Source organism: Nuphar pumila, chromosome 12 (genome assembly GCF_984573655.1).
Source record: "Nuphar pumila chromosome 12, dmNupPumi1.hap1.1, whole genome shotgun sequence".
In the NCBI taxonomy this organism is placed as follows: domain Eukaryota; kingdom Viridiplantae; phylum Streptophyta; class Magnoliopsida; order Nymphaeales; family Nymphaeaceae; genus Nuphar; species Nuphar pumila.
The window spans coordinates 31,677,077-31,703,838 of NC_143260.1; the positions used below are offsets into that span (position 1 = coordinate 31,677,077).

Below are 26,762 nucleotides of genomic sequence, written 5' to 3' on the forward strand. Positions count from 1 at the left end.
CATTTCCCTGTAAAGTTTGAGGGGGGGTGTTAAAATGTATATATATATATACCCGATAGGGGTATTTTTGTAATTTTACATAGTTGTTTTTAGAAAACAACTATTTTTATTTTTTGTTAAAATGTAATTTCTTTTTTTTATTTTTTAGTTTTCTTTTTTTATTTTTTAGGAACCAAAAGGGGCTCCAACCATAGAGTCGTTGGGGGCTCCCAACGACTCCATGGGAGCCTCCTTTTGGGCTCTCCTTTTGAGGCCCTTGGCCTTCCTTTTCTCTGCACTCCTTCTTGTATAAATAGGGGTGAACCCCTTGTATATTTGTATTCTTGAGAGCTCTCTCTCTTTTCAATAAGAGGCTTTTTATATTGTTGCCTTCTTAAAGGCTTGTGCTTGCTTTGTCCCTTAGTGGACTTGTGATATTGTCTCTCTTATTCATTGTTGTAAGTGCTTATGAGCACTCTTTATATTTCCGCAATATCTCATTACATTGGTACCTTTGTATCTACTGTTAAACTGACACTTGTCCACTCATTTCTTCATTTGAGCTTGTTATTTGACTTTCATTGTTCTCAGATAAGGACTGAAGAAATGGATCTGATAGCTGAAAAAGGTATTGCTGCTCATTACAGTGGGAAGGAATTAGGAACTAACATAACCAGACATTCCAACTCTTCTGGGAGAAGCATACGAGGGAAAGTTGCCTCTCTGAACAATGCAGACATTGCTCTTAGGGTAAATTCTGATCAGTTGGATGATCTGTTTTGCCAGTAAATATAAATGGAAAGATTGATTGTTTACATGAAAATGTCTTATAATTTGTAGATTGGCTGGATTAATGCAATTCGGGAGTGGCAAGAAGAATTTGTTGGGAATATGAGTTCCAGGGAGTTTGTGGATACCATAACTCGAGACCTTTTGGGGAGCCGGGTGTTTGTTTTCACACCAAAGGGCGAGGTAAAGGAGTTTCATCTGTCACCTTACTCTATGCATTTGTGTTTTGTTTGTCACCATGATCAATACATGTTTTGGGCATCTGATTGTGCAGATCAAAAACTTGCCTAAGGGGGCTACTATTGTTGATTATGCTTATCAAATACATACAGAAATTGGCAACAAAATGGTGGCTGCGAAGGTTAGATTATAGTTTTCAATGGTAACAATAAGTTCCTGAATCTGTAGATAATCTAATCTGTTTGCTGGTTTGCAGGTCAATGGGAATCTTGTCTCTCCTACGCATGTGCTTGCAAATGCTGAAGTTGTTGAGATTATCACATACAATGTCAGTATGCATTTTATTTTTCAATTAAATTGTATTTTCACTTATGGTTAGTGGATTCTAGAAAACATAGAAGGGATTGATTTGACCTGTTAGGAAAAATAATTTATTTTTTTCTGGTGGCTTCTTTGATGTGGGAAAAAATAGTTTAGTTAAGAAATTCTGTGGCAGCATGGTTGGTCCACTTGATAACTGAAATTATTCTTTTAACTGATTTTGCAATTCATTTCAACTTTCAACTATTATATCCTGGAGTTCTTAGTGCATCCTATGAAACATCTACGCTAGAATGTCGGCTACTGGGACTCCCACAATTTTCAAACATCATTCAACATTAGCAGAAAAGGGAAAAGAAAGAAAAAGATTGGAATTATTAGAAATTATCTTGGGTTCAAAAGGAACTATGTTTACCATCTAATTTCAGCAATTCTTGGTGGCTATGGAACATGGATACGGCTGTGGATATGGGGGTACAGTAATTTTTCTGAATATTCCAGAATGACTAGTATATAAGGGGAAACAGAAGGGCAATGAAAATGGAGTATGTGTGATGTAGCTTAGTGGCTTCTGGACGAGAATAACACAGGCATTCTGCTCGGTACTTTGAACAATGCATCTATGCATCTCATTTGAATGATGTCTATCCTTGTTTCCAAGTTAAACAGTATTTTGCCATATTCTACTTAGTTCCCCTTGAAAATGTGCATGAATCAGCAAGCATACTCAGTTGCATGGGATGCCAAATTGACAAACATCACCTGTTGTTAATGGATCATGACTTGTGACATGTCACATGGACTTTTCAAAAAGGTTGAAACACCTGTGTTGACATGGTGCGACACAGGTGCAGCATTCAACACATATGGGTGTGGGACAACAGGTGTTAGGTATGGGGTACTCACACCTGACCATTGTAGTCCAATTTTGGACTCGGTCAACTTTGTCTAAGTCCAAAATTGTCCAAGTTAAAAAAGGCCGATCTGGAATACCATATTTCTTGATTGCTGAATCACACAAATCGTTGGGCCTACAAATCGTTGTCTACAAATCGTTATGCCTACAAATCGTTGTGTCCACAAATCGTTGTGCCTATAAATCGTTGTGCCTATAAATCGTTGTGCCTACAATCGTTGTGCCCGCAAATCGTTGTGCATGAAATACACCTGTTGTCAAATTCTATATTCATGAAACTCTTTGTTCTTGAACTAACATAGTTTCCATCTACGATTTATTAAAGTCTGTTCAGCGTGAGCTGTTCTACTCCCTTTCTTGCATCTATCACAACCGTAAAAAAAGGCAAGAAGGGACGACCAGCAAGTTTCTCAAGCAGTGGACTGTGCATCTCGTGAATACTTTGTTAGCTTTTAAGCTATGAACTCCTCTCATTCTTCCCACTATGGTCTCTCTTCGAGCTTTCTCAATCAGCTTGTTTCTGAAAAATTGACTACCTCAAACTTCTTGATTTGGAAAAGACAGATCATTCCTTTTATAAGGAGTCAAGGTCTTTTAGGTCATCTGGATGGAACCGCTTCAGCTCCACTGGAATTCGTTGCGCAAGAAGAGAAGGCTGATAAAGGGGCAATCTCAATTATGTATGTCAAAAATGCAGAATATCTCAACTGGGAAAAGAAAGATCAGTCAGTGGTCGCGTACATTACCTCTACACTCTCTCAAGAGGTACTTATTGCAATTCCTGACAATTTGATGCAGGGCAGGACCCGATTGGGCCCATCGTGCCACCCGATCCGCCACAAAGGACAGAGGAGCGACTTTGCGTGTATGACCCACTTGCAGGGAGGGAGCCGCGACGCAAGGAGGTACCCCTGCGCACCTATTCCAGGCGTGGTGGAGTTCGCACGTCCCACCCGGATCGCGGTTCAGATCCAAGTCTGGACCTGCGACCCGGGTCCAGTAAACAACCTTTAAAAGGCTCACGCCTAGGGTTACGTGGGACAGACTGTTTGGAAAAGCTTCAGCCGTCATTCTCTTTCAGCACTTTTGTCTCTTCTTTATTACTTGCATCCTGTTTTCCCTAATTTCCTTACTGTTGGTTGTTTTCTCCATTGTTTATTGAAACTTATTGAGATTAATAAAGAGATTGAGCATCACCGATTCACGGTGGGCTTCTGTTTTCACTCCTCCTCCGACGTGGGCTGCATCACAATTGCACAACCATGCAACTTTGGTAGAGACTGGTTCAGACATATTCACAAGTTTCTCAAGCAAGAATGGTTTTTCTCAAGAGAGAATTTCAGCTACTGAGAAAAGAATCCATAACTATCATGGAATATCTAAACAAGATGAAGACCATCACAAATCAACTTGCGGTTATAGGATGTGCTGTGAGCGATAGTGATATGGTGCAACAAACCTTGAGTGGATTGGGATCAGAATATAACATGATTGTTACTTCATTACTGTGTTTGCCTGCTCTTCCCACCTTTGATGAGCTTCAGGCTAAATTAATTCAGTATAAAATGACCCTGAAAGACTTTTCTGAGGATAATCACACTCATACAAATACCCAAGAGGTCTTCGCCACAGGAATGACTTATGGTCGAGGACGAGGGCAAAATGGACACGAGGGACATGGATTACTTCCTACATCCACCGTTACTCAGGATTCAAGACCCATTCCCAAATGCTTCTTTTGCAACAAAAATGGGCATATCAAGGTGAATTGTTGGCATAATCCTGAAAATAAAGAAAAGTCCCATTAGGCAACATCCAAAAGGAAGTCTAGCAGCACCAAAGACAGTGGAGAGATTAAAGAGTTGTTAATATATGCCTTGTCGGGATTGAATCTAAAGCAAAATGAACAAGGAACTTGGTTCATTGACTCTGGGAGAGCAACTCACGTGACCGGTGATGCGGATAAACTTTTCAAACCTATTTCCTATTTTGGAAAAAGTAAGATTGTCACTGGAGATGGATCTTCCCACCCTGTTACTCACATTGGAAAGTCTATCATCCCCATGTCACATTCTACTCTTGAACTCTCCAATGTCCTTCATGCTCCCAATATCAAGAAAAATATTCTCTGTTTCTAAACTTATTGATGATAATCATGCTTCAGTCGAATTTACTCTCTTCTCTGTGCAGGTCAAGGACCTTCGCACGAGGGAAACATTTGCTGAAAGAAAGAGACAAGGCAATATGTATGTCTTTCAAGAAGACCCATGTCATTCGGCCTGTTCTGCTCACCCGTATTTGAAGTCTCCATTAGAGTTATGTCTTTCTGAAAATGTTCTTAGTATTTCTGAATGTAATAAGCCTTCTCTTTGGCACACTCGTTTAGGACATTGTGGAAGTCATTTTATTGAGAAACTTGTTTCTAATAATCTCATTCCAAAAGAAAGTCTCAATATGGAAGAGCGAAGTCAAAAGTGTTTTAGTTGTCTTTTATGCAAGAGTCATGTATTACCTTTTCGTTTCATTAATAAGAGAGCTTCAAAGCCTTTTGAGATAATATGTTCCGATGTATGGGGGCCTGCTCCAGTCATCTTTAGATTTGGAAGCAAGTACTATCTAATTTTTGTTGACAGTTACTCTCGATACACCTGGATATATTTCATGAAAAATAAGTCTGAAGTTTTCATTTTGTTTCAGAACTTCCTGTCCGTAGTAAAAAATCAATTCTTCGAGTCCATTCAATTTTTCGAATGTAATGGAGGAGGGGAGTTCACATCCAGTGACTTCATTTCCTTTCTTCAAAATAATGGGATAGGAAGAAGAGTGTCATGCCCACACACGCCACAACAGAATAGGATTGCTAAGCGCAAACATAGGCATATTGTTGAAAGTGCGATGAGTATGCTTCATGACAGTCATCTTCCCATCAAGCTGTGGACAAAAGCTTTTTATTCTGTTGTATATGTGATAAATAGACTGCCCATGGTTGTTTTATAAAACAAGTCTCCTTATCACTGCCTTTTTGGAATTCATCCTTATTATCATGACTTACGTGTTTTTGGATGTGCTTGTTATGTGCATATTGATTAGTCCTTGAGAAACAAGTTTCAGGATAAGACTCAAAAGTATAGATTTGCGGGATATGCGGATGACTGCAAAGGATACATATGTTATGATCCCATTAGCAGACACATCAAAATCTCCAGAAATATTGTTTTCGACGAGCTGAACTTCGATCATAAAATTGACACAGGTGACATGTTCTCTACCTCAATTGAAGTTTATTACCCTTGGCTGAATTCAAAGCTCTTTGATAGTTCGAATGAAGAATGTCATTCGGACTGTGTGCAACACGAAGAAGAGAGTTCCAAGATCGTTGGTACATCGGAATCACAGAGCTGTGAAGTAGCACCACCATTGGAATCAGGAAGGTATAAGGGCATTTCCTACACCAGACAGAGAATGACTGCTTCAGGACTCCTAAATCGGGCTCAAGAGGCTGCACCTATCTCACACACCGCACTGACATACTCTCGGCGAGAAATAGGATTATAACATCGATATCCCTTTTGATTTTTTGGATAACCTATAAATATGCATTTTGTAGCTTGAGCAACTAATTTATCACGGTCAGGGCCAAGTTTGTATACAAAACAAACACATCCAAATATTTTTGGTGAGAAAGAAAAGAGTGGGCATTAGGTTTTAGGATATGTAATGGAATTTGATCACCCAGAGAAGATGAAGGCATGCGGTTGATCAGATAACAAGCAGTGCTAATCGCATCACCCCAATATAACGTAGGAACATTGGATTGAATCATAAGGGTCCGGGCAACATCAAGCAGGTGCCGGTGTTTGCGCTCAGCCACCCCATTTTGTTGAGATGAATAGGCACATGTAGTTTGGGGTTGAATGCCACGATCTTGGTAAAATTGTAACATAACTTTTGATTTAAACTCAAGAGCATTATCAGTGCGAACAATCTTGACAACAGATTCAAACTGAGTTTTTATTTCAAGAATTAAGGATTTGATAATACTTGGAACTTCAGATCGTTCTTTTATTAAAAATACCCATGACAACTTAGAAAAATCATCAACAATAACAAGATAATATCGACACTGAGTCCTAGTAGGAATCTTACTAGGACCCCATACATCTGCATGAAGAAGTTCAAAAACTTTATGACTAGACTGACTCTGACTCGAAGGGAACGAACTTCGATGATGCTTGCCCAACTGACATGCTTCACACTGAAATGATGTAGTAGAAGGAATTTGAGGAAAGACATAACAAAGCTTTGACAATGAAGGATGACCAAGACGACGATGCCACTGAACAGGACTGGATGAGTGTTCCACTGCAGCATAAACCTTACCCACTGGATCATGTAGGTGTAAAAGTATCTTCAACAAGATACTTTAGTCGATAACACAACAACCTTAAGAATAAATGTGTGAACATACACACCCAAGAACACTTGTGCACAACAAACACAACACACCGAATCACAAATGTGCACTTGCACCCATAAGTTTCATAAACACTAAAGAGGTTGGGCTATAATCCCAAATCCCTTGAAGAAATACAAGAGGAGCTGCCCATATAAATAGGGCTTGGAGGAGGCCTTGGGAGGGGCTCCACATAGTCGTTGGAGCCCCTCCAACGGTCACAAATGTGACCGTTGGAGGGGTCCAACGACTAGTGGGTTGGGCCCCTCCCAATGCATGTACAATGCATTAAATGCAAAAAGCAAAAATACAAAAAGAAAAAGAAAAAAGAAAATACAAAAAAACATATTCTTGAAAAAGAATATGTGTAAAATTCCTAAACTACCCTTACTATGACTATATATATTTTATATATATAATTGGTAAATACATATACATATATTATATATATGTATATGTATTACCTTATATATATAAAATATATATACGAAATTACAAGTTTGATTACATAATTTAACACCCCCCCTCAAACTTAGGGCAAGATGACCGATAGTTTGCCAAGAAGGAAGTTGAACCGCGGAGCGCACAGGGCTTTAGTAAAGAAATCGGCCAACTGATATTCGGACGTGACATAAGGAAGGTCGATAACTCCTCGGAGATATGCTTCACGAACATAGTGACAGTCCATTTCGATGTGTTTTGTCCGCTCATGAAAGGTGTGGTTCTTTGCAATGTAGATTGCACTTTTGTTGTCGCAGCATAGCTTGGTGGGTCCTTCAATTTTGATCCCCATGTCTTCTAGCAGTTGGTGAATCCAAACAATCTCCATGGTAGTAGTGGCCATGGCACGATATTCAGCTTCAGTTGAGGAGAGCGACACCTTTTGTTGCTTCTTGCATCTCCACGAAATTAGTGAGTCTCCTAAGAACACACAAAAACCAGTGGTGGAGTGACGGTTATTTGGGTCACCTCCCCAATCTGAGTCAGTATAAGCAATTAATTTTAAATCAGAGGAAGAGGACAGAAAAACTCCCTTATTTAGAGTACCCTTTATGTATCTTACGACTCGTAAGATGGCACTCATGTGAACGGATGTAGGCGCATGCTGAAATTGACTTGCAGTATGGACTGCATGAGATATATCTGGTCTGGTAATACTCAGATACATCAGGGACCCTACAAGCTGTCTGTAAGGTGTAGGATCCAATAGGGGAACTCCATCATCAATTTTCATCTTTGCTCCTACTACCGCAGGAGTTTCACATAGCTTCTCATCTGTAATACCTGACCTGTCAATGATCTCAGAAGCAAGCTTAGTTTGAGATAAGAAATATCCTCGAAGAGAGTATGCCACTTCAATTCCCAAAAAATAAGTTAAAAAACCCAAGTCAGACATTTCAAATTTATCTTTTAAGATAGATTTTATACTTTTAACCCCGTTAGAATCACTCCCAGTGATGAGCATGTCATCAACATACAGAAGTAAAATAACAATCCCTGCATTGGATTTTCTAACAATTAGAGCAGTGTCAGTAAAACAAGAGGAAAAACCATTCTCAATCATAACAGAGTTAAATCTATCATACCAAGCCTTGGGAGCTTGTTTTAGGCCATAGAGTGCTTTCTGAAGACGAAACACCTTTCCCTTAGGAGTCTCCATTCCAGGAGGAGCATCCATGTAGACTTCTTCGCTTAAATCGCCATTTAAAAAGGCATTTTTCACATCCATTTGATAGATGTTCCATTTGTTGATAGAGGCAACGGTTATAAGACATCGAACAGTGACCATACGAGCTACAGGAGCAAAAGTTTCTTCATAGTCAATACCATATTCTTGACTATATCCTTTTGCAACCAAGCGAGCTTTATACCTTTCAAGGGATCCATCACTTTTAGTTTTTACTTTGAAAACCCATCTGCACCTTATTGTTTTCTTGCCTTTAGGAAGATTTTGGAATTCCCAGGTTTTGGCTCTTCTCAGAGCCTCAAGTTCATTGTCCATGGCATTAATCCATTCAGGGCATTTACGTGCTTCTTCAAAATTTCTAGGTTCTATATAAGAGTGGATGGCACTAAGGCAGGCTCTATATCTTGGTGAGAAAGAGTCATAGGAAATGAATCTAGAAGGAGGCCTTCTACTTCTCTCAATTCTACGAGGGATCACTTCATTCTGAGAAGCACTGGAACTGGCATCATTATATCTGTCAAGAGCACTCCTAAAGTTGTTTTGATCTCTATGAGAGTAGGTGATAGGGTCTCTAGGTAATTCAATAGGTTGATGTGACGAAGGAGACAAGGAGATGTTTTCCTCGGTTTCAAGTTCATTTGGGTTACCTTGATCTGACTCATTATCACTAGTATCATCGTCCTTATTCAGTAAATCAAATAAAAAAGAGTAATCCATATTTTCATTATGGGGGCCACAACTTTCAAATCCACTAACATTTTCCAAAAAACTCACGTTCCTGAAAACATACAACTTATCACTTTTGATATCATAACAACGAAACCCCTTTTGGGTTTCAGAATAGCCAAGAAAGGCACAAGGAATGGCCTTTGGAGAAAGTTTGTCATTCTTATCAGTAAGAACAAAACACTTACACCCAAAGACCCTTAACCTGCTATAATCAGGTTCCTTATCATACAGTTTTTCAAAGGGAGAAATTTTGTTTAAATTTTTCGATGGAAGTCGGTTTATGAGATAGACAGAGGTAAGAGCTGCCTCAGCCCAAAGATTTTTTGGAATGTTTTGAGAAATGAGCAAAGTCCTAGTTGTTTCAATGATGTGCCTGTGTTTTCGTTCCGCTAACCCATTTTGTTGAGGGGTTTTTGGACATGATTTTTGGTGAAGAATTCCAAAATTTTCAAGATAACCCTTAAATTCATTTGAGAGGTATTCTCCTCCAGAGTCAGACCTAAAATTTTTTAAACATCCATTGAATTGATTTGAAATCATCATGTGAAAATTTTTAAAGGTTGAAAAAACTTCATGTTTATGTTTAAGGAAATAGATCCAACAAAACCTAGTATAGTCATCCACAAAGATTACATAATATGAAAAACCTCCTTTAGACATTACCGGAGCCGGTCCCCATACATCAGAATGGACAATTTCAAATGGTTTTGTCGTAAACATGGATCTTTGAGGAAAGGGCAAACATTTCATTTTCCCAAGAATGCATTCATTACACAAAAAGTCACTTTTACAAAGATGTTTAACAAAAGGCAAGTACGAGATTTTAACAATATTGGGATGACCCAATCTCTTATGCCATACATGAATGTCTTTGTTTTGGATGATGTTGCAAAATTGACTCTTGGGAACTTGAAGAAAATCTACGTAGTAGAGGTCTCCTCTTCTAGAGCCTTCCCCAATCAATCTCCCGGACTGGCGATCCTGTATTCAACATTTATTAGAAGAAAATTTTATATCGCAACCATGGTCCGAGAGTTGGGAAACGGAAAGAAGATTTAGGTTAAGGTTTGGGATAAAACGAATTTTTGGAACAAAGAAGTCTTGTTTTTCAAAATTACCTATTCCTTTAATCTCAAGAGATGTACCATCCGCGGTTGATACAAAGGATGGAAAAGCACTTTTAGAAAAATTTGAAAGTGTGCAATAACTAGGGGTCATGTGAAAGGATGCCTCGGAATCTAAAAGCCAAGATGTCTTACCGGGGGAAGAGGATGGCATAGCGGCTCCGGAAGTACCTCCCTTGAGAAGAGGTTGTAGGGCTTCCACGATTTGTTGAAGAGAAAGAGACTCACTTGATAAAGGGGGTCTTTCTTCAACTTGAGATGCCATAGCCGTTGCAATCAATTTCTTCCATTTAGGACACAAGGGTTTGATATGTCCGGGTTCTTTACAATGATAGCAAGTTACTTTGCTATAGTCTCTTTTGCCATACCGATCATTTCCTCCTTGACCTTGATTCTTGAAATGAGGAGGTCTATAGGTCCTCATGTTATTTCCCGGTCTTGACACGGCATTAGCCATTTCACCATCTTCTTGAGTAGAAGAAGTAACAAGAATGCTAGGGTTATTTTTGCCAATCCCCATACGGGTTTCTTCACCACTTAGCTTGGTGATAACATCTTTGAGTGAGGGGGATGTGAAGGCGGAGAGAAGAGAGGACCGAACTTGTTCAAATTCGGGTCTAAGGCCATTTAAAAAATTGAAGAACCGGTCTTCTTCAAGTTGTTTGTGCCTTAACTCGATAGCCTCACCACTCCATTTAGGTTCAAGGATTGCGAGCTCGTCCCAAATAGAGGATAATTCGGCAAAGTACTCCCGAATGGTCATGTCATTTTGTTGGAGAGTCAAAGCCCTCTTTTGAAGAAAGTACTTGTGGGATAGATCTCTTGAGGTGTACATTTTCTCAAGATATACCCAAGCTTCGGAAGCTCTTTTAAATTTGATGATGTTGGCATTTATCTTGGTTTCAACGGATGAGAAAATCCAAGATAATATCTTGAAGTTCTTCATTTCCCAATCATCATGTTTCTTAGAATACTCTTCAAGGGCCTTTTGTCTTTCATCCCCTTCAAGAATCTTAATATCACCTCCTTCAACAATGGTAATTTTGGGTTCCGGTTCCGGTATGGATCCATAAACGTAACCCCAAAGCCCCTTTCCTTTATTATGGGCTTCCATATTACCGGCCCAAACATGATAGTTTGAGCCATTAAGCTTAAACCCAAGAGAGAAATGGGAGTCTTTTTCGCCCATTAGAGAGGAAAGAATGCAAGAGATAGTATGTACCTTAATTACTTTTTGCGTCTTTCTTGACAAAAGAAGCTCCTAAAATATTGCTCGAAGAAGATGATCCTCTTTGATTTCAAAAAACTTGAAGGCACGCTTCCCGAGGAATGCAAAAGAAGGCGAGTCGCAATTCTTCTTCTTCAACGAGGCTCTGATACCATGTAAAAGTATCTTCAACAAGATACTTTAGTCGATAACACAACAACCTTAAGACTAAATGTGTGAACATACGCACCCAAGAACACTTGTGCACAACAAACACAACACACCGAATCACAAATGTGCACTTGCACCCATAAGTTTCATAAACACTAAAGAGGTTGGGCTATAATCCCAAATCCCTTGAAGAAATACAAGAGGAGCTGCCCATATAAATAGGGCTTGGAGGAGGCCTTGGGAGGGGCTCCACATAGTCGTTGGAGCCCCTCCAACGGTCACAAATGTGACCGTTGGAGGGGTCCAACGACTAGTGGGTTGGGCCCCTCCCAATGCATGTACAATGCATTAAATGCAAAAAGCAAAAATACAAAAAGAAAAAGAAAAAAGAAAATACAAAAAAACATATTCTTGAAAAAGAATATGTGTAAAATTCCTAAACTACCCTTACTATGACTATATATATTTTATATATATAATTGGTAAATACATATACATATATTATATATATGTATATGTATTACCTTATATATATAAAATATATATACGAAATTACAAGTTTGATTACATAATTTAACACCCCCCCTCAAACTTAGGGCAAGATGACCGATAGTTTGCCAAGAAGGAAGTTTAACCGCGGAGCGCACAGGGCTTTAGTAAAGAAATCGGCCAACTGATATTCGGACGTGACATAAGGAAGGTCGATAACTCCTCGGAGATATGCTTCACGAACATAGTGACAGTCCATTTCGATGTGTTTTGTCCGCTCATGAAAGGTGTGGTTCTTTGCAATGTAGATTGCACTTTTGTTGTCGCAGCATAGCTTGGTGGGTCCTTCAATTTTGATCCCCATGTCTTCTAGCAGTTGGTGAATCCAAACAATCTCCATGGTAGTAGTGGCCATGGCACGATATTCAGCTTCAGTTGAGGAGAGCGACACCTTTTGTTGCTTCTTGCATCTCCACGAAATTAGTGAGTCTCCTAAGAACACACAAAAACCAGTGGTGGAGTGACGGTTATTTGGGTCACCTCCCCAATCTGAGTCAGTATAAGCAATTAATTTTAAATCAGAGGAAGAGGACAGAAAAACTCCCTTATTTAGAGTACCCTTTATGTATCTTACGACTCGTAAGATGGCACTCATGTGAACGGATGTAGGCGCATGCTGAAATTGACTTGCAGTATGGACTGCATGAGATATATCTGGTCTGGTAATACTCAGATACATCAGGGACCCTACAAGCTGTCTGTAAGGTGTAGGATCCAATAGGGGAACTCCATCATCAATTTTCATCTTTGCTCCTACTACCGCAGGAGTTTCACACAGCTTCTCATCTGTAATACCTGACCTGTCAATGATCTCAGAAGCAAGCTTAGTTTGAGATAAGAAATATCCTCGAAGAGAGTATGCCACTTCAATTCCCAAAAAATAAGTTAAAAAACCCAAGTCAGACATTTCAAATTTATCTTTTAAGATAGATTTTATACTTTTAACCCCGTTAGAATCACTCCCAGTGATGAGCATGTCATCAACATACAGAAGTAAAATAACAATCCCTGCATTGGATTTTCTAACAAATAGAGCAGTGTCAGTAAAACAAGAGGAAAAACCATTCTCAATCATAACAGAGTTAAATCTATCATACCAAGCCTTGGGAGCTTGTTTTAGGCCATAGAGTGCTTTCTGAAGACGAAACACCTTTCCCTTAGGAGTCTCCATTCCAGGAGGAGCATCCATGTAGACTTCTTCGCTTAAATCGCCATTTAAAAAGGCATTTTTCACATCCATTTGATAGATGTTCCATTTGTTGATAGAGGCAACGGTTATAAGACATCGAACAGTGACCATACGAGCTACAGGAGCAAAAGTTTCTTCATAGTCAATACCATATTCTTGACTATATCCTTTTGCAACCAAGCGAGCTTTATACCTTTCAAGGGATCCATCACTTTTAGTTTTTACTTTGAAAACCCATCTGCACCTTATTGTTTTCTTGCCTTTAGGAAGATTTTGGAATTCCCAGGTTTTGGCTCTTCTCAGAGCCTCAAGTTCATTGTCCATGGCATTAATCCATTCAGGGCATTTACGTGCTTCTTCAAAATTTCTAGGTTCTATATAAGAGTGGATGGCACTAAGGCAGGCTCTATATCTTGGTGAGAAAGAGTCATAGGAAATGAATCTAGAAGGAGGCCTTCTACTTCTCTCAATTCTAAGAGGGATCACTTCATTCTGAGAAGCACTGGAACTGGCATCATTATATCTGTCAAGAGCACTCCTAAAGTTGTTTTGATCTCTATGAGAGTAGGTGATAGGGTCTCTAGGTAATTCAATAGGTTGATGTGACGAAGGAGACAAGGAGATGTTTTCCTCGGTTTCAAGTTCATTTGGGTTACCTTGATCTGACTCATTATCACTAGTATCATCGTCCTTATTCAGTAAATCAAATAAAAAAGAGTAATCCATATTTTCATTATGGGGGTCACAACTTTCAAATCCACTAACATTTTCCAAAAAACTCACGTTCCTGAAAACATACAACTTATCACTTTTGATATCATAACAACGAAACCCCTTTTGGGTTTCAGAATAGCCAAGAAAGGCACAAGGAATGGCCTTTGGAGAAAGTTTGTCATTCTTATCAGTAAGAACAAAACACTTACACCCAAAGACCCTTAACCTGCTATAATCAGGTTCCTTATCATACAGTTTTTCAAAGGGAGAAATTTTGTTTAAATTTTTCGATGGAAGTCGGTTTATGAGATAGACAGAGGTAAGAGCTGCCTCAGCCCAAAGATTTTTTGGAATGTTTTGAGAAATGAGCAAAGTCCTAGTTGTTTCAATGATGTGCCTGTGTTTTCGTTCCGCTAACCCATTTTGTTGAGGGGTTTTTGGACATGATTTTTGGTGAAGAATTCCAAAATTTTCAAGATAACCCTTAAATTCATTTGAGAGGTATTCTCCTCCAGAGTCAGACCTAAAAATTTTTAAACATCCATTGAATTGATTTGAAATCATCATGTGAAAATTTTTAAAGGTTGAAAAAACTTCATGTTTATGTTTAAGGAAATAGATCCAACAAAACCTAGTATAGTCATCCACAAAGATTACATAATATGAAAAACCTCCTTTAGACATTACCGGAGCCGGTCCCCATACATCAGAATGGACAATTTCAAATGGTTTTGTCGTAAACATGGATCTTTGAGGAAAGGGCAAACATTTCATTTTCCCAAGAATGCATTCATTACACAAAAAGTCACTTTTACAAAGATGTTTAACAAAAGGCAAGTACGAGATTTTAACAATATTGGGATGACCCAATCTCTTATGCCATACATGAATGTCTTTGTTTTGGATGATGTTGCAAAATTGACTCTTGGGAACTTGAAGAAAATCTACGTAGTAGAGGTCTCCTCTTCTAGAGCCTTCCCCAATCAATCTCCCGGACTGACGATCCTGTATTCAACATTTATTAGAAGAAAATTTTATATCGCAACCATGGTCCGAGAGTTGGGAAACGGAAAGAAGATTTAGGTTAAGGTTTGGGATAAAACGAATTTTTGGAACAAAGAAGTCTTGTTTTTCAAAATTACCTATTCCTTTAATCTCAAGAGATGTACCATCCGCGGTTGATACAAAGGATGGAAAAGCACTTTTAGAAAAATTTGAAAGTGTGCAATAACTAGGGGTCATGTGAAAGGATGCCTCGGAATCTAAAAGCCAAGATGTCTTACCGGGGGAAGAGGATGGCATAGCGGCTCCGGAAGTACCTCCCTTGAGAAGAGGTTGTAGGGCTTCCACGATTTGTTGAAGAGAAAGAGACTCACTTGATAAAGGGGGTCTTTCTTCAACTTGAGATGCCATAGCCGTTGCAATCAATTTCTTCCATTTAGGACACAAGGGTTTGATATGTCCGGGTTCTTTACAATGATAGCAAGTTACTTTGCTATAGTCTCTTTTGCCATACCGATCATTTCCTCCTTGACCTTGATTCTTGAAATGAGGAGGTCTATAGGTCCTCATGTTATTTCCCGGTCTTGACACGGCATTAGCCATTTCACCATCTTCTTGAGTAGAAGAAGTAACAAGAATGCTAGGGTTATTTTTGCCAATCCCCATACGGGTTTCTTCACCACTTAGCTTGGTGATAACATCTTTGAGTGAGGGGGATGTGAAGGCGGAGAGAAGAGAGGACCGAACTTGTTCAAATTCGGGTCTAAGGCCATTTAAAAAATTGAAGAACCGGTCTTCTTCAAGTTGTTTGTGCCTTAACTCGATAGCCTCACCACTCCATTTAGGTTCAAGGATTGCGAGCTCGTCCCAAATAGAGGATAATTCGGCAAAGTACTCCCGAATGGTCATGTCATTTTGTTGGAGAGTCAAAGCCCTCTTTTGAAGAAAGTACTTGTGGGATAGATCTCTTGAGGTGTACATTTTCTCAAGATATACCCAAGCTTCGGAAGCTCTTTTAAATTTGATGATGTTGGCATTTATCTTGGTTTCAACGGATGAGAAAATCCAAGATAATATCTTGAAGTTCTTCATTTCCCAATCATCATGTTTCTTAGAATACTCTTCAAGGGCCTTTTGTCTTTCATCCCCTTCAAGAATCTTAATATCACCTCCTTCAACAATGGTAATTTTGGGTTCCGGTTCCGGTATGGATCCATAAACGTAACCCCAAAGCCCCTTTCCTTTATTATGGGCTTCCATATTACCGGCCCAAACATGATAGTTTGAGCCATTAAGCTTAAACCCAAGAGAGAAATGGGAGTCTTTTTCGCCCATTAGAGAGGAAAGAATGCAAGAGATAGTATGTACCTTAATTACTTTTTGCGTCTTTCTTGACAAAAGAAGCTCCTAAAATATTGCTCGAAGAAGATGATCCTCTTTGATTTCAAAAAACTTGAAGGCACGCTTCCCGAGGAATGCAAAAGAAGGCGAGTCGCAATTCTTCTTCTTCAACGAGGCTCTGATACCATGTAAAAGTATCTTCAACAAGATACTTTAGTCGATAACACAACAACCTTAAGACTAAATGTGTGAACATACACACCCAAGAACACTTGTGCACAACAAACACAACACACCGAATCACAAATGTGCACTTGCACCCATAAGTTTCATAAACACTAAAGAGGTTGGGCTATAATCCCAAATCCCTTGAAGAAATACAAGAGGAGCTGCCCATATAAATAGGGCTTGGAGGAGGCCTTGGGAGGGGCTCCACATAGTCGTTGGAGCCCCTCCAACGGTCACAAATGTGACCGTTGGAGGGGTCAAACGACTAGTGGGTTGGGCCCCTCCCAATGCATGTACAATGCATTAAATGCAAAAAGCAAAAATACAAAAAGAAAAAGAAAAAGAAAAAAAGAAATACAAAAAAACATATTCTTGAAAAAGAATGTGTAAAATTCCTAAACTACCCTTACTATGACTATATATATTTTATATATATAATTGGTAAATACATATACATATATATAATATATGTATATGTATTACCTTATATATATAAAATATATATACGAAATTACAAGTTTGATTACATAATTTAACAGTAGGTAGTAGACTCCATTTTTTTCATAGCCTCCACCAATCTTCTTCCCCGTCAGCAAATCCTGAAAATGACAACCCATCAGATCAAATATGTAACAACCCCAATTCATACCCTTTGAAAATGCGGATTTTTTTTTTAAGAGTTGCGGAAAACTTCTCAGAGACCTGGGGTCCCTACAGTTCCAATTTCAGTTGGATAACCACACACCACAAACCAACTTACATTTATCATTCATAACTAACCAACTGAACTCTTTTATTAATGAATCAATAAAAGTCATATGTTCAATGTCAACAGTGAAATAACAACTTGCAGTAATTAAGAAGACTAAAAGTAAATAACAGTAGAGCCACTCTGTCCGCAAGTGAAGTCGTCTGAAACAAATGTGACCCTCGTATCCCCTCAGAAGCGAGTCGTCTTCACTGATCACCTGTGTCTGGGAAAAAACCAATAAAATGAGAGGGTCAGAAATCCGAGGAATTATGCGTACAGGTTTCCCTAATGAATCAAATAAGAAAAAGAGCATAAATAAGATCCATGTAATATTTTAAGATGATACAATTATAACCAAATTACAAGGCACTCAACCAGTTATTCAACAATAAAATAAACATTAAGCATGAGGGAACACTAAGTGAGTAGCAGTGATTATAATTTAATCAATAAAGGCATTTGAATGCAAGGGAGATCAACATCATGCAATGATCAATGTATAACAACCAAGTGAACAGGTAAACATGCATGAACTAGTGCAGAGCAAGAATATGCATGATTTATGTATAATGCATGAACCCATATTATCTTTCATTTAAGCTCCCCTCTTTCCATATGCATGTCCTATTAAATGCACACAATCTTTAAGTTCTTCTTGTTAATTTATCATTGCCCGCGGATACACCAAATGGGTACAATCCCCGAGGTCAAGTAGGGTTCCCGAGGTAACTTCACACACAATTTGTATTTTATTACCGGGTTCCAAACTTAGCCCTCGACCGATATCAGGAAACAGCACCATCCATCGGAACCTTGGAAAACAACATCCAAAGTCGGGGACACCATGGAAAACAGCATCCACTGGCGCCACTTTCTTGGTATACCAAAACAAACTCACAGCTGTGACTAACACACCACTCCCGGGTAAAGTGGTGGATTCTCCCTAAAACCGTGGCCAGGAGAAGAACCTCAATATCGGGTTCAGGGGCAACAAAACGCACACGGAGTTTTTGTATCCTCACGGTTTCTCCTAAACCGCAATATCCAAGATTCCCACGCTAAAGCAGAGACATCAAGGAGAAAGTGAATTACACTGTTCTTACTTTCTTTTATCTGGTTATTAATTCATTTCTTTTACAATTGCAAATTTACATGCAGAATTAATAACATAAGCTTGCACATCAGCATGCTAAGCTTTTCACGGGACCACCGCCCATGACAACATAGAACAGTGCGGTAAAACATTAATATCACATTTGATTTGTTGTAATGCATCAAAATAACTAAATCAGAGAACGACTGGTTCTCGAGGCTCACCCAGCCCCTGATGATCCAATTTGATCATCACTGCATACATAAGCAAAAATCATAAAGAGTATGCCACTTATGCATTCTTTTCACATGCTTTTCAATGCGCATTCATGTATGCAAATTGTGCATGAAACAATAATTTCATAGGCATAAGCGTAAATTCACACACACACACATTAAATGCATGTTTTCATGACATGCACACACTCGTGTCAAATGCAAGAGTTCATTCATGAATCAATCCAATTAAAACATACGAACAACCATGCCGTTTTGATCTAAATTCCATATGTGTATATGCACAAGTACACTCACTTACAACAATAATTTCGAACAAGGATTATTTATCAATTAAGCACCTAAGGAAACATCACCCTGAATAAGCATAACATAACCAATAGGCATGTGGAACATACATAACACCAGTAGAGGTATACATAGTCAAACATCAAACTTTCCATTCGTAACATGTATTGAAAGACAACTTACCTGCCCACAACTAGGGTCTGGAAATTTAGAACACACACTATGAGTCAAATTATGGATTTAAAATAACATCTAGTTTATATAAGATTTTTCTTGAAATTGGCTATTCAAGCTTTGCAGACTTAATTGACTAGGGTTCAACCCAGTTTCATTATCCAGAGACATGTGGTCAATCCAGCATAATGGTCTGTGAAAAAGTCAAGCCAACTAAATAATGAATAGCATCTGAGTTTGCACGAGTACCAATCAGACTAAATGCATGACATGATTTATAACAATCTGCAGCTTAACTGCCAATAGATAATAAACGCTCAACAATATTACTATGATGTTGGCTGAACCCAACACTATATGATGTTGTAGCTTAGAAAACCTTTTTTACTAATAAATCTACAGACAGCTAAAAGAAATAAAAAGACCTCAAGATGCAAACCTGCAGCAGTACATGTTTTAATATAACAAAAAGAAAAACTCAAAAAGAAAATTCTGGTTTAACAGTAATAGCACAAAAGAAGAGTTGGGGCCTGTTATCAGCAGGCCAGCGCATGTTTATGAACATATGCGAAAAACTGGAAGTTGAAACACGCTGCAACCTCACATAGTATGCATATTCAACATGCATGAACCTAAAGTTTTGATTTCTTTCCTAGATGGGTATGCTTCCTGCATGAGTATTATTCATATGCTTAGAACAAGAACCCAAGCAAAACCAAAGGTTCATCCATGATTCATGCTTACACAAACAAAGCAACATAATTCAAGTGTCCCTCAACATGATATTTCTGAAAACCCAAAATAATCGAGAACAAACACCTAATAACTTATATTTTCTATGTAATAGAATTCTGTTTGGAGTAGAAATGATCTACACAGAAAATCTTTGTTGCTAGGCTTATAAAATATAAAATACCACCGTGAACCCAAGCCTTACAAAAAAAACCCCAGTACTATGTATGGCTGAAACAAACTTGTCACCAAGACTTACGATGATATACAGTTGGCGTACATGATGCCTAGTTAAGTTATGAGAAGATCACATTCTTGACATGCATTGAACTACACACAGTCTATGAAATCTGAAATCTAGGTAACACACCACATGTATCTCAAAATTTCAAATAGGTGGCCCAGTCAAAACTGGGTCTAGCACACAGCCAGACCCACCCAGTCGACCCAGTGGGCTGGGTCAGGTACTCAGCCCAGCCGACTGAGTACCTGGGCCCTAAGCATGAAAAAAATTCTGTTAACTCTGTTTTTTTTTTTCTTTCAAAAGATTACATTTATATCTAATTTATTACACAACAACCTCAAGAGGATGGAAATACATGGATTTCATCCATGGATCTTAGAGTAAATGTCAAGATTTACTCATCCCTATGCTTTTACACCAAAATATTTACATGGAAATCGAACCCATGTTCGTTTTCCTCACTTAACCCAAAGGAAAAACCCGTATCTCTTGAAGAAATTTTCCGGCGAACTCTCCGGCAATCGAAAGCTGCAGTCGCGTCCCTTGCGGCTGCTGTGACAGGGATACCCACCGTGGCTGCGGTTTTCCGGCGACCTCCACCTCCCCAAAGCACGCCCACACAGACCGAAAGAGAGAGGGACGAGGGAAGAGAGAAAGAGAGAGACGCGGGAAGAGAGAAACGAGGGAGAGACCCCCTCTCCATTCCCTTTTATCGGCTGATCCCCCCCCCCCCCCTTTCCATGCCGAGATGGGTGGGGATCGGTTACGCCAGCCGACCCCCCCCCCCCCCCCTCTTCCTTCCTTTCTGGTAGCAGCAGGAATCGTGCCCTAGGCACGATTCTTGTTGTTCCCCTTTTTTAAAACCCTGCAGCCCGATATAGGGTTTTAAAAACCCTATCGGGTTATGGATCTGGGTCGGGTCCGACCCGGGTCCAAAAGCTTTCCTTACTTTTAAATTAACTTTTGTTTATTTATTTTTTTTTCGTTACCTACCTGCCACAGGGGACATGACTCGGGTCCGAACCCAGGACCCGGTGCATGTTCACCTGATTAATAGGGTCCACAAGTTTGGACCCGCAACCCATTGCGAAGTGGATCCATAGGCTGGGTCCAAATGGATCCAACTATGGATCCCTTGCATTTTCTTATAATTTTTTTTATTAATTTAAATAAATTACACACACATATATATATATATATCAAATATGATATACTTTACATATGGATCCTGGATCCGAAAGGTGGATCCCAGGCCCATAACACAAAAGTTTTTTTTTTTAAAAAAAATTGTGGTTATTACAAAATATCACTCTACAGTTTAGTTTTTTTGTAAGGCAACTAACAGAGAGTAAACTTTGAGGAAAGTTGGGAGCATGAAGAACATTTTTCAACTGTAAGGTGGAGGATATAAAAATATTTCCCTGACCAACAACTGGTGAGAAACTCCCATCGGCTAATGAGACTCCTCGATGAACAATAATATCCTTTAGATCTGAAAAAACAAGTGAATTTTCACACAAATGTCTGGATGCGCCAGAGTCAATAATCCACTTACTATCATTCAGATGAAGATGATTCCCTGTTGAGTAGGCAACACCGGCTACAGGAGAGGTGGAACTCGAAGGACGAAGAGCTATCAGCTCATCATATTCTGTTCAACTGAGGGTGATACTGTCACTTGCAGAGGTATTATCATGTGCATTTGTTGCCTCTTGTATAATAACATTTGCTTTTGGAGCATATGACTTTGATGAAGAAGAGGTTGGCCGACCATGCTTATCTCAACAACGATCTTCTAAATGTCTAGATTTTTCATAGAATGTACATTGAAGTTTTCCTCTGCCTCCCATACCTCTCCCACGACCTCGTCCTCTGATATTCTGAATATTCCACGCCCATAACCAGATGAGACAGCTAGAGCAGATGACTGAGACACAAGATGAGATTGTGGAAGAGAGATCACAAGTCTACTCAGACGATTGTATGCATCAGCAAGAGTAGGTACATCTGATCCAGTCAACATTTGGACTTTTGCAACAGAGAATTCTGAAGATAAACCTGTAAGAAACCGAGCAACCATGGTCTGTTCTTGATGATCCTTTTGCTTCGAACAACAAAGAGGTCTGTGAGCATTGAGTCTTTCAAACACAACTTTGACGGAGGCATAGTACTGGGCCAAGGTCTGATCTCCCTGCTGCAAATTATATATCTCCTGTTCAACTTGCAGGATACGACTCACATTAGTCTCTTGTGAGTACGTATCTCGAAGATTGTCCGACATCTGTTTGGCTGTATTATAGTAAATTAAACCATCTGCAATATGGGGTTCGACACTATTCATGATCCATGACATAACGATGTCATTATCTTCGTCCCAAGTAACGTATTTTCCCACCTTTTCATTTGGTTCATCTTCCAACAAAATATGTTTTCTACGATGTCCAGATACCGACATCATAAAAGTTCTGGACCACCTGGCATAGTTGGTTTCATTCAACCTTACAGAGGAACCATACGAGAAGGGATTTGTAAAAGCCTTATACTCTCCAATATGTTCAATTTTGGAATCACATTTCGAAGTTTCACCCATACTGAATATTTGATGCTATTGCAGCTGCCACAAAAAATCAGATTCACTCACTTGAACAACGCGTTTTATAATCACACGTCAGTCAAGTCCACGACCACACAAAGTTTGCCACACCTGAAATAAAAAAACACGACAGACTACAATTGACACAGAAAGTAGCGTGTTCCACAATCACACATCAGCCAATACCACGACCTACTTGCACCTGACTATTCAACCCACGTCAGATACAATAGGTAAACACCTCAGAATTATAGATCTGAGAAAGCCAGAACAACGTCCAACATGACGACTTGTTCATGGTCAGATTTTAGCACTTTCCACAAAGCAGGGAATCACGTCTGCTGCTTCCACGACACAGAAAAACATAGTAATAACGTGGTGCTTCCACGACACACATGCTGCTAAAAAAAAGATCCACGAAAAGCAGTTTGCCACGACAGTAGATAAAAGCTTCCAACAAAAAAAAAACTTTCCACAAAGCAGGGAATCACGACTGCAGCTTCCACGACACAGAAATGAAAAAAAAAAACTGATTAACAGGCTGCTACTATTGCACAGAACTCACGCCTGAGAAGAGAAAAAACTTTCCACGACACATAAAGGCACGCCTGCTCTTCCGTAACTCCCAGCTGCAATCAGTCTGTAGACCTGATTACAGATCTGTGTCATGACGTGAGTCAGACATCAGATCTGTGATCAGATCTATGTAATTAGAGAGAAAAAAAAACCCTACACCTGTTTACGATTTGGTGTAGAACAGTCACGTTTTCAGGCTCCAGAGATTCACGACTCTGATACCATGTCGCGACTTGAATGAGGAGCACCCGAACCGAGGCAGAGGAGAGAGAGAGAGAGAGAGATCGGCTAAGAGAACTCGTTAATATGATTAGGGCTAATCTCTATGTTAAATAGAGAGAGGCCAATGTAAAAATTTACACTCAAGTCCCTCATTAAACACTAAATATCAAATAACCTCTAGTTTAAGAAAACTTAAACTTAAAACCTCTTAATCTCAACACACACATCCCCCTTCTTTATTTTTTATTGATGCTGGATCTGTTTTATTGAGAAATTATCATGCTGAATTCTCACATTTCAAAAAATCTCACGTTGGTGTATCTGTGTGGTATGGTTAGGCATTGTGTAACAAAACTGCATTCCAGCGGCATCAGCAGTGGTTGCAACACGCAAGGACCCGCAGTGCAAGACATAAAATAATGAAGGTAAGTATTTTCTGAATTATCTACTTCTGATTATTTTCATTTTACATGATCTTATCAACTGAAAGAGTTCTACCATGTTCAGTTCTTGAGAGAGCAGGCTGCACTCTCAGCTGCCGAAATAACAGCCGATGCAGTCAACAACTTTGTCGCTGATATCAAGTGTGGGGTTGAATCAATGACTGTTATTCCAGATTCTTCCAAAGAGGACAAATCAATGTGGAGGAAAATACTTGTGAATGTTTCAGGATTATCAGCAAGAAAAAGCCATGATGATGTTCTGCATGTTCGAGGAAGAGTGGGCACCCCAAAAGTGAATGGGAAACATAACAAGAGCATGCAGAAAATGAGCTTCAAGTTCAATGGGGAGTTTTTGTCTCAAGAAAATGGTCTTTCTGCAGTGTCACAGAAAAAGATTCCTGTGTACAAAGAAGTGTTGCCTGGTCTAGAATCCTGGAAGGCTGGCAAAGTAGCATTCTGGCACAATCTTGAAGGACAGTCCATTCAATGGTTTTGTGTTGTCTCTATCAATCAAGGAGGTGATGCCCTGTCCACTATGTCACATAGGTGTGGGTGCGGATATGTATACGGGTGCAGAGGGTGTGACACGACAATTTAAAAAAACTTGGGTGCGGGTATATATATATATATATATATATATATATATATATATATATATATATATATATATATATATATATATATATATATATATATATATATATATATATATAGGGTAAGTACTGGCTACTAATGAAGGTAAGGAACTAATGAGTAGAAATCACTCTTTTTAAAAAAAATTCAATTTTTTGTAGATCAAGTGTTACAGATGTGATCTACATGGTTTGTTTAGTAGGAAACTTGTTTTGAATCATGTGATTATGACAATTAGTTTTTTTAAGGTGTCCAAAATCAACGGCCCATAATGTGCCAAAATTCATAACTCAAAAGATCACTTTTTTACATCAGGAAAGCGCAATCCAAGGCTTGATCTTTAGCAAACAAACCATGCTGAACACATCTATGTGGTTAGGTTGAGTCGATACAACTTTCACCTATGGTTTCTAGCTCATTAGTTCTTTACCTTCATTAGTGAAAAATATTTTCCTATATATATATATAAAACTGGACTTGGTTAGGGTTAACCGAATCTACTTTTGGACAGAAATGAACCTTAGTGTAGTTGACTTCACCCGACACAAAGGAAGCTGTGTCCAAGTTTCGCACCCGCATCGGTGCGGGTGTGATGCAAGTGCATTGCTGTATTATAAGAGTCTGTGTTACATAGCCTGTCCATTTAAAGATTCATGTTTTTGGTTCTGCAATTTTCACCACAACTAAATGTTGACCCGAGTCATCTCCCTGCTAGTCTGGTTCACTGAGATCCCAAATTGTGTCATTGTGCAGATGCAGTGTATGCTTTTGTTCTTAAGATTGCATAGCTCCAACTATTTGCTTGCCTTTCAGATTTTGTTTGTTCTGTATTTGTTTGAAAACTCTCTTGGTATATAAATATAGAGTCTGCCAAACTAGTTTAAGGGCTGCAATAGTTCAATATCTTGTCTTGCCCAAAATCATTCTAAATCAAATCTGTAATTGGTTTGAGCTGTTCTGTTGCTGATTACTTCCTGCATTTGATTGTTGTTATGAGAGCAGGGATGATGGCAGAAGTAACTTCTGCTTTGACAACTGCTGGTATAATGATTTGTTCTTGTGTGGTAAGTGATTTTCTTTTTAATTGATAAAACTTATTTTTAGTTACCTGTCAATGATGACGAAATATTTGCTGCTCCAATGATCAGGCAGAGATTGACAGGAGAAGGGGCATCGGTGTCATGCTATTTCACATTGAAGGAGACTTTGACAATCTGGTATTCAATTATTTCACATTTCATCTCATTTCTTGTCATCTGACATTCTTAAAAAGTTCTACTATTGCAAGCTTGAATTCTTTTGGACTTTGCAAGTGGGACCTACTCAGTTAGGTGTCCCAAATTGAACATTGTGGTTCAACTTAGACAAGTCCTTTTCAGCTCATGTTACTAGCTACAAGTTATCTGAGTTGGCTGAGCTGATTAAAGAATCAACTCAATGCAACCTTGGACTCTGAACTTTTGAACTCTTGACATGCTGCTTTTGTCTGATGCAAACTAATTGTGCATCTTTTCAGGCAAGGGTCTGCTCGAGCATTGATTTTATCCAGGGTGTTCTTGGCTGGTCCACTGGTTGTAGCTGGCGAAAAACTGAACATTTGGATTATGGATTTCTTGAATGTTAAATTGTGCAGTACAAGTCATCCTGATCGGATTTCAATGCAGATATACAAATCTAAGTCCAATATAATTTACCAACGTAGTCACCTTCCAGGAAGGTAAGCGTGTCAAGTACTGCATGTGTTTCTCAAATTCAATCTTCAAATGTCAAGTTCATAGAGCATCTGAGGGAGCTGTATATAAAGGGAGACATTGGGTATTTTTGTTTTCTATGGTTATGTAAATGTCCATTCGTAATTGTTCTTATTTGATATAAAGATCATCTTCAGTATCTTTTTTACATGACAGTGTAATTGAAGGTAGTAATGGTTGATTCTTGACGATCCATGTCTCTTAATTTGAAAGTCAGTTTCAGGTCTTCATTTTGCATTATTTTGCCTCCTTTTGTTGGGTATGCATGAAATGAATAGAAGCTCACCCTACTAAGTTTCTAAGTTCAAAAATACCAAAAAAATTATCAGGTGAAAGTACAAGATTTGCTGTAAGAGCAATTTTTGAGTCTGATATTCTCATTACTGTTAAGCATAAAAAACGAGTTCAATCTTGCCTGGTTATAATCTGTTTAGCTATTTGAACTGT

At 38.9% G+C, this 26,762-nt stretch overlaps 1 protein-coding gene across 2 annotated transcripts in view; it reads left to right on the top strand.

The window, feature by feature from the left end:
• Nucleotides 1-26,540, top strand: part of LOC149820541 (putative GTP diphosphokinase RSH1, chloroplastic) — a 66,591-nt gene extending 40,051 nt beyond the window's left edge. For both annotated transcript variants that reach the window (XM_089982459.1, XM_089982460.1), the window contains 9 exons: nucleotides 571-729; nucleotides 820-951; nucleotides 1,043-1,129; nucleotides 1,205-1,276; nucleotides 23,827-23,913; nucleotides 23,996-24,449; nucleotides 25,567-25,628; nucleotides 25,713-25,781; nucleotides 26,081-26,540. In XM_089982459.1, the coding sequence (XP_089838585.1) occupies nucleotides 571-729; nucleotides 820-951; nucleotides 1,043-1,129; nucleotides 1,205-1,276; nucleotides 23,827-23,913; nucleotides 23,996-24,449; nucleotides 25,567-25,628; nucleotides 25,713-25,781; nucleotides 26,081-26,188 (1,230 nt within the window). In that variant the 3' untranslated portion in view covers nucleotides 26,189-26,540. The remainder of the gene's footprint in view (nucleotides 1-570; nucleotides 730-819; nucleotides 952-1,042; nucleotides 1,130-1,204; nucleotides 1,277-23,826; nucleotides 23,914-23,995; nucleotides 24,450-25,566; nucleotides 25,629-25,712; nucleotides 25,782-26,080) is intronic.
• The last annotated feature ends 222 nt before the right edge of the window (nucleotides 26,541-26,762 follow it).